The sequence below is a fragment of the Austrofundulus limnaeus genome, unplaced genomic scaffold (assembly GCF_001266775.1).
Source record: "Austrofundulus limnaeus strain Quisiro unplaced genomic scaffold, Austrofundulus_limnaeus-1.0 Scaffold69, whole genome shotgun sequence".
Lineage (NCBI taxonomy): Eukaryota > Metazoa > Chordata > Actinopteri > Cyprinodontiformes > Rivulidae > Austrofundulus > Austrofundulus limnaeus.
The window spans coordinates 90,779-99,256 of record NW_013952471.1 but is presented as its reverse complement, the minus strand read 5'-3'; the positions used below and the strand labels follow the sequence as shown (position 1 = coordinate 99,256).

General features: G+C 40.7%; 1 protein-coding gene across 1 annotated transcript in view; it reads left to right on the top strand.

The window, feature by feature from the left end:
• Window positions 1–2,984: 2,984 nt before the first annotated feature.
• LOC106518966 (ras-specific guanine nucleotide-releasing factor 1) overlaps window positions 2,985–8,478 on the top strand; it is a 39,191-nt gene continuing 33,697 nt past the window's right edge. Inside the window, exon 1 of the mRNA XM_014010417.1 lies at window positions 2,985–5,111. Within this exon, the coding sequence (XP_013865871.1) occupies window positions 4,836–5,111 (276 nt within the window). The 5' untranslated portion in view covers window positions 2,985–4,835. The remainder of the gene's footprint in view (window positions 5,112–8,478) is intronic.

Here is an 8,478-nt window from a genome sequence, read left to right as displayed (position 1 = left end):
GCATGTGTGTCAAGGACAGAAAGGCAGATGTGGCAGTGGAAGGTGTCAAAGCAGTTTGGAGAGAAAAACAAAGAAAAAACAACAACAAAAAAGAGAAAACGATTAATCGATTATTAAATTAGTCATCGATTATTTTAATAATCGATTAGTCGTCGATTAATTGATTAATCGTGGCAGCCCTAGCTGCCAGTCGCGGCTGCAGCCGACCCGAAACTGGTACCGGTACTGGGGAACAGCTGATCAGCTACGTGAGGTAAATATGCGCTACGTCAGAATTTATTCGGCAAAAGTGTTTCCATCTCCTGTTTTGCGCATTAACTACTTTGCGAATCGTGCAAAAACCACCTCAAGCGAGGGTAAAAACTTTTTAGCGAATTGAGGATTTTTTTTCCCGAATTTTGCTGTTCCCATCCGCCTTTTTTTTTCATATTTTTAATGCGACACTTTTAAATGCGCATCAAAAAGCCTTGATGGAAATACAGTTTATGACACCATCTTGAGCCATTCACATGTATCTGATCAGAGCTACACTGCTGCAGGCAGACAGGTTCCTGCAGGATCACAGACAATTTTCTGAAGCAGCTCTGAAGACCATGGAGGCTCACCCAGTATTGAACAGGACTAAGAAGTCTGATGTAGTTCAGGATCAGCTCTTCATGGAGAACAATCTGCAGGACACCTTCAGAGACTGTGACTCTGCTGAAGATTCTCATCACATCTCCTCTGACCACAGCTGAATCTGAGAGGAGCTTCTCAACACTGAAGAGAATCCAGACTTTCCTCAGGTACAACATCACAGCTCACTGCACTGACCATGCTCTCTATTGAGAAGAATCTTATTAAAACATCCCTGACTTTAACCAGAGTCATGAAGAAATTTGCTTCTCAGTAAAAGAAGAGCAAAATTTATGTACAAAAAAATAGCACAATTCATGACATTGCAATGCTGTTTTATTATTTTCATTTGTTTAATAAATACACTGGCGTGATACAACTTAGTACGTTTGATTTCTTTCTGAGATATGTATTTTGGAGTTGTAGCCCCCCCTGGAGAAAAATCCACCAGCTCACTGCATGCACTTAAAACGCAGACTTTCAGCTTTAATTTGATGGTATTTACCTTCAAATGTGAACAGTGTGTATTTAAAAGCAGTTTGTATATGTGCCTCCTACTTTTTAAGGGGGGAAAAAATGGAACAAACTCACTTTTTATTTGGTTGCAAATCCTTTGCAGTCGATTACAGCCTGAAGTCTTAAAATCACGTCACTGAACGTTGGGTTTCGTGGTGCTCTGGCAGGCCTCATGTCAAAGCCAAGGCCCATTGGCCAAATGTGGCCCACCAAGGCACTTCACGCGGTCTGCGAGAGCTTCAAAAATGTTTTTTCTGTCTTAAAATAAGCTGCTTTAAAGCCAGCGTTGACCAAAAACTACAGCTCCCATAATGCATGTTGATTATTTTACTTCAGAAATGACTACTAGGTTGGAGTGCACAGAGTCAAAAGTTGTTAGCAGCTGGTGAATATACTACTGGGATGTTACTTGTTAAAATTTGTCCAGTGGGAGTTCCTTGTCGGAAGGAGGAAGGAACAACTGCCTCTGTTCAGAATTTATGATGGCAGGTACTCAATAGTTTACTTTTAATCAGAGGTTTATAGTAATTAAGTACATTTACTTTGTTACAGTACTTAAGTAATTTTTTTGAGGATTTGTAATTTTTCCAACTATTTTTTTAAACAGCTACTTTTACTTCATTACATTTTAAAGCTAAAATGTTACTCTTCTTTACTTTAAAATTTAACACCTAGTTACTTGTTACAAAATTAAATATGTTCCAACTCATCATGAAAGAAGATGTTTATGTGCTCTAAATAAATGAAGTGTTGAATTTACTCATTAAAGTCATGTCAACTGGTTCCACTAAGATTAGTCAGAGTAAACTGAGCAAAGAATATACATATGTTGCTCAATTTACTCAACCTGGCTTAGTGAAGCCAGTTTGGTTCAGTAAATTCAACAATTTTATTTATTAGAGTGTGTAAAACTACTTTTACTTTCCCAATTTTTGTGAACAGTTTTATTACTTTAGTAGTTTTCTCATCAGTGAAAAGTATTTTTACCAAAGCCCTTTTCTGTTCATGCAATTTTACTTTTACTTAGTTAATTTTTTCAAGTACTTCATAGACCTCTGCTTTTAATAGTGTTTCTGTATTTCAGATTTAGTCATTTGTACAGTACTTTTCAGTGTTTATAAGAGAACGTGTTAAAACTCTGTTTCCATGTAGGAAACACCACGTAGAGCTCAATTATTGTTAGTGCTGCTCAGCCAATCAGGCGAGGAACCTGACGTTTTGTGTTTTTATTCAAAGCTAAACACAAAATGTATTAGTTGATTACAACTGGCCCTTTGAGGGCCACCACAATGCTCACGTGTTCAATGAGGCCAATTTCTAAATTGCCCTTTCTTTCAAAACCTTTAGAGAAGGTTGTTTTAATTCAGCTACATGACTAACTATGTCTTGATTTTTATAAGAAGTTTTAGTCTGGTTTTAAGTCTTGTCGCAGCACTGAAACTGCACTTCTCAGGGTGTGCGATCATTTATTTTTACCTGCTGGTTCTGGTGATTCTACGGTTTTAATTCTTGATCTTACTGCTGCATTTGATACAGTAGATCATGACATTAAAGCTGGAGACTTCTGTTGGTATGAAAGGTACAGTTTTAAAATGGTTTAGGTTCTACTTATCTAACAGAAGCTTCTCGGTCCAGTTGGGACAGCGTTTTTTGTCTGTTGCTCACCTTCAGTATGAGGTACCTCATGGCTCCATATTAGGGCCCTTTTTATTTTCATTGTACTTGCTAACCCTGGGATCTATTTTTTCGCAAAAATAATGTCATACCATTTTTATGCTGATGTTATTTAGGTCTGTCTTTTATTAAGATCTAGCAGATCCCAGTCTGTAAATAGGCTACTCGAATGCTTAAAAGATGTGAGCGCATGGATGGACCTGAACTTTCTGTATCTTAACGATAAAAAGACAGAAGTCATTTTATTTGGTAACTCTGATAAACTGACAGGATGCAGTAGTGCTGTTGGACCACTGGACTCTTCGTCTGGCCGTGTGTCTGTTAGAAATCTTGGGGTGATTTTGGACTTTGATTTTAAATTTAATGAACATAACAGTGCAGTAGTCCAGTCTAGCTTTTATCATCAAAGACTTATAAGTAAAGTCAAGGATTATCTGTCTCATAATGCCCTTGAGAGGGTTATTCATGTTTTTATCACTTCCACACTGGACTACTGCAACTCGCTTTATTGTGGGATTGATCAGTCTTTGGTTGGTTGTCTACAGTTGCCCATTTATTAACAGGGACAAGACGCCATGAACACATCACTCTGATCTTGTATTCTCTTCACTGGTTGCCTGTTTCTTTTAGAATTATTTTTAAGATTATTTTTTTTAGTTTTTAAATGTCTAAATGGTTTGGCACCTCGTTATCTTACTGAGCTTTTACAGCCTCACATACCAAATAGATCATTAAGATCTGTAAATCAAAAGCTTTTAGTTGTTCCCAGGTCTCGGCTTGTGACCAGGGGAGACAGCGCCTTTTCAGCTGCAGGACCTCGGCTCTGGAACAACCTCCCACTGTCTGTGAGGTCTGCTGGGTCTCTAAATGAGTCTCTGTTAAAAACTCATGTTTGAACAGATATTAGAGCCTGAAGAACACGATCATTAGGCCAGCCTTTATTTTTGTTTGATTTTATTGTTTATTTTATTTCTGTACTTCATTGTTTTTATTTTACGTTCCTGTACAGCACATTGGTTTTATTGTGATTTATAAATAAATGATGATGATGATGATAGTACATAATATTGGGTGCTTGTTTTTGTGGCATTTTCTCTTCAGTTCTATCTTCAACAAGAGAAAATGCTCAATTGGATTCAGGTCCGGTGATTGACTTGGCCGTTGCCAACACTCCACTTCTTTGTTTTACAAAACTCTTCGGTTCCTTTCACAGTAGGCTTTGGATCATTGTCCATCTGCACTGTGAAGCACTGTCCAAAATGTTCTGAAGCATTTGGCTGAACACGAGCAGACGTTTTTGCCTGAAACACTTCAGAGGTCACTTCAGAACATGCTGAAAACAAAACTGAAGGGAAAATGCCCAAAGACAGTGGCAGTAGAGGCAGAGCATCAAATTTATCCTAATATGCAGAAAAATGATGGTTGTTCTTTAAGTCTCTTGTTTAATTATAAAGTGAAAACAAGCACTTTTACTCCTCTGCTTGTCTAACATTTTGGTAACATTTTTTTATATGACGTTGTTAATTCGACCAGACATTAAGTTCTGACATCTGACACTTTTCAAAGACTTATTTAATTTATATTTTATTCCCTCAGACCTCTGAATGTTTCTCCACTGAAAGTGGGTCGAGGACCGTGTTGTCTCTGTCCAAAGTGCTGAAACCGCCGCTCCGGGGGACAGATCATGTGACTGCGCATCCCCTTCCTCGTGGTGGGAGGGGGAGTGGGGGGACGCCAACGCGTGCTCCGTGGACACCGACAGTTGGGTCCTCATCGTGCTCATGAAGCCTCCTCTCTGACACGCTGTGTGTGTGTGTGTGTGTGTGCAGCTCGCCCGCAGCGGAGCTCCCAGCAGCAGCAGCTGAACCGTCAGCCGCTCCGTCAGTGTGCGCGTGGTGGAGATGGGCTCTCGGCAGCGGGCTGCTGCTGCTGCCCACCAAGTGTGACTGCTGGGTTTCGGAGTTTTTAGGGAGCGGGGAGGAGAGAGGATGTGAGGATCCCGCAGGCGAAGCCACCCCGCGCTCGCCAGCATGCAGAAGGGGATGAGACTGAACGATGGGCACATCACATATCTGGCGCTCCTGGCCAAGAAGGACGGCACGAGGCGAGGCTTCCTCTTCAAGAAGAGCTCGGACAACACCAAATGGCACGCCAAGTGGTTCTCGCTGCTGCAGAACATGCTGTTTTACTTCGAGAGCGACTCCAGCTCGCGCCCCTCCGGACTCTACCTGTTGGAGGGCTGCGTGTGTGAGCGGGCTCCGTCCCCCAAACCGCTTCTCTCTGCCAAGGAATGCTTAGAGAAGCAGGTAAGACCCCTGAAAACAACAAGCTGTACCTTCTGAAAGTTACTCCCCTCGTCACCACACTTTGCTGCTTTATTTAAAGTCGGTGGACGCAAACAATCTCAGTTTTACTTGACGTTCAGGGTTACGTAATGGCGTCACTCCAAAAGAGTCTGCTTCAAAACTACCATTTTGATTGTTTACGTTCAGCAGAGTAACCTCTGAGGAATCACAGCAGATCAATGAGCTCGTGATCCTGAGGTCGGGGGTTCGGAACCCAAGTTGCGTCCTGCGTAAAACTGTTGCCAAATCCTTCATGGCGAGTTTGTGAAAAACAACTTTGCAAACCTTTGAAGCTTCATTTTCTTCTCTTTGTTGCAGCAGCTCTTCTCACCGATTTGCTTTTGTGTTTTAGAGCTAAAGGTTGAAAACTTCAACTGTGCGTCCAAACTTTGCAGGTTTCAGGTTGCCATTTTGAAGAGGCACTCGCTGCCCCCCATCCTTTGTGCTTGTCGCTTTTGACGTATTGATTTAACTCCTTGTCTTGATATTAATAGCATCCTACCTTGGCAACTGTGTCTCCGTCGGTTTTATAGCTGTGGTCCATTTGACAGCTCCCGTCATTAACATGGGGTGTTAACGACAGCCTCGACACAGCAGCCAAACCGTGGCGCAGCCTTTCTGTTTATCACTGCACCCACTCCAGTCTGGTTTAGCTACATCTCTTAGATTGATGTTGTTTTTTTTTATTGCCATGGATGAACGTGCAAACAGCCAAATAACACAAAACAGAACAGGAACTATAAGCAGGGCTTTAAAAGCTGCTGGAAGCTCTGACTGCAGTCAGATTGTGATACCTGCAGCTGCAGTCTCTTTCCTACAGGCCAACTAAAGGCAAAAAGCGACACTTTTAATTATTGTCAATTAGCAATAAGGAGTTTCCTCCAATTTAATAAACATTTTGAAATATCTTAACTTTCATCTTAGCTGACAAGTTATCATATAATAGATATTTTTTACATTTAAAGAGAGTTTAGTTGTAGCAGTGGTGGGCAGAGCTAACCAAAACGTTAGCGTAATAAATTTCATGCAAAAATTATAGCTTTGCTAATGCTAAACTATTTAACATAAAAAAGCAGAAACTGAATCTAGTTCACTAAACATAATTAACAGAACCCATAAGCATGTAAAAAAAACTAGCAGAAGCTAATGCTAAACTGCTAAACATGTTTGAAAAAATGAGTGCAAGCTAATGTCAAAGTGCTAATTTAAAAAAGTGAAAGCTAAACTGCTAAATACAGAAAACAAAACTGTTAAACGTAAGAAAAACTTAAAAAGGAGCTAACAAACGCTAAACCACTAAATGTGTAATATATTAGCAGATGCTAATGCTAGTCAACTTAATGATATTTGTGAAAGCTAACACTAACAGCTAATCGCTAACTAACTGAGTCTGTGTCAAATGTCTATCTCCTTGCAGCTAAAGACTACATTCACACTGCAGACAAATGTGACCCACATCTGATTTTTTATGACAGTCTGAACGTGACAAATCTGAATTTTTCCAATCCACCCCAGGCCGGCCTCTTCAGTATGTGGTACTAAACTGGACACAAATCTGACGTTTTCAGTGTTGCATTACATCAGACTTTTTCATCAGGCGGGGTTGAAGGATCGATAAAGACACTAACCTCGAGTCATGTTGTTTAAATCTGTAGCTCCACACGACACCAATTGCTTCGTCTTTTTTTCTTTTCATTCTCCACGTCCTTGTTGACCGGAAATCCACAGAAACATTTGATAGTAACGTCCACCTTCGGACATGGACCGTATCGATCCTAAAGTTCGATACTTTACTTCTTAGCACTACGTTCCAAAAATAAAATGCTTCACCGGAGCGTACGGTCAGAGGCAGGTTCAGATGTAAACACTGAACTAAACAAGCATGTCAGATAATCAGCTCTGAAAGAACAATAACTTCAGAATCGATATGCTACATGTTTAGCTAACTCTATAAACAAACAGCCAGCTGAATGTGACGTCACGTCTTCTCTGCGTATGCGGGTCACGTCAGTGTCATGGAGCGTTCACACTGTAGTCTGGTGAAGGTTGCATTTAAAATGTAACGTGAACGTTCAAGACCTGCAGTGTGAACTTAGTTAACTGTTAGCGGACTTAAAGTTGGACAATCGAAATTAGCGAAAGTTAAGTGGTCCACTAATGATTTTCAAGGTTATAGTGAAATAGCTAAATACTCACCTCTGAGTTCCAGTCTTACAAACTTGTATTCAACATGTTTTCCCATCTAAATATCTGAGGTATTTCACAGTTGTGCTAAAATAACCTCCCGGTCAAAATTATGCCTCAGAACAAAATAAGTTTTCTGTAAGTTAAAGAGCAGGAAGTGCTGCCTTCTATCCATTTTTTAAGTTAAAATATTATTTACCTTTTCTCATCCTTTAAGTCTGAAACGGTGTCGAGCTGTATTCTAGTTCTTTAGACATTTTATTTTTTCATTGTTCAAACTTCAAAAATGATGAATTAAAAATAGTAACCCTGTTAAACCCTCCCTCATCCAGACAGCGCTGAATCTGGATTACAGTCGGTGTGAACACGCACCGACTGAATTTAAAGCTGTAAATATTTTGTGTGTTTTGTTTGCACTCTAAGTCTGCAGGCAGACACACATGACGCTGGCAGTTCGGTTGATATTTTTAGACGAGCTCGCTCTTGTGGTCGAGCGTGAAATGTGAGTGACATCTCTGACACGCTCCGTTCATGCAGACCGCTCCACATTTATATCAGCGGTAAATTAAATTAACTTGAAAGCCTCTGATTAGCATAACACAGCACTCTGTTCAGCATGTGTCGTTGTTTTTTAATAACGTGTGAAATATTTTCTGCGTGTTTTTTCTAATTTAATTAGCACATGCATGCACATGTCATGAAGACGTTTTTCTTGTGAGGACTGAGCTTTCCTGCACATTTTGTTGGACTCATCAGATCTGGTTTAATGTGTTTTGTAGTCCTGCGTGTTCGCCACGCCGCCTGTCTGCAGAGCTGAGCGGCTGCGCAGAGAAGGTGAAACCAGGACAGCAAGACTAATTAATGCCTAATGTGTGTGTTTGTGTGTGCAAAAGCATACACCCCACCCCCTTTAAAAAAAAGTCTCCTCTTGGAGAAAACACAGAGAGTGACCCGGGAGTCAGCAGACAGACTGCAGAGGTCTGTGGAGGCGTTGTCGCTGCACACTCCTGACTTTAAACCTGTTACGTGTGCGGATTACTGCAGGTTTTTGGGATTTCTGTGGAGAGCTGTGTGTGTGTGTGTGTGTGTGTGTGTGTGTGTGTGTGTGTGTGTGTGTGTGTGTGTGTGTGTGTGTGTGTGTGTG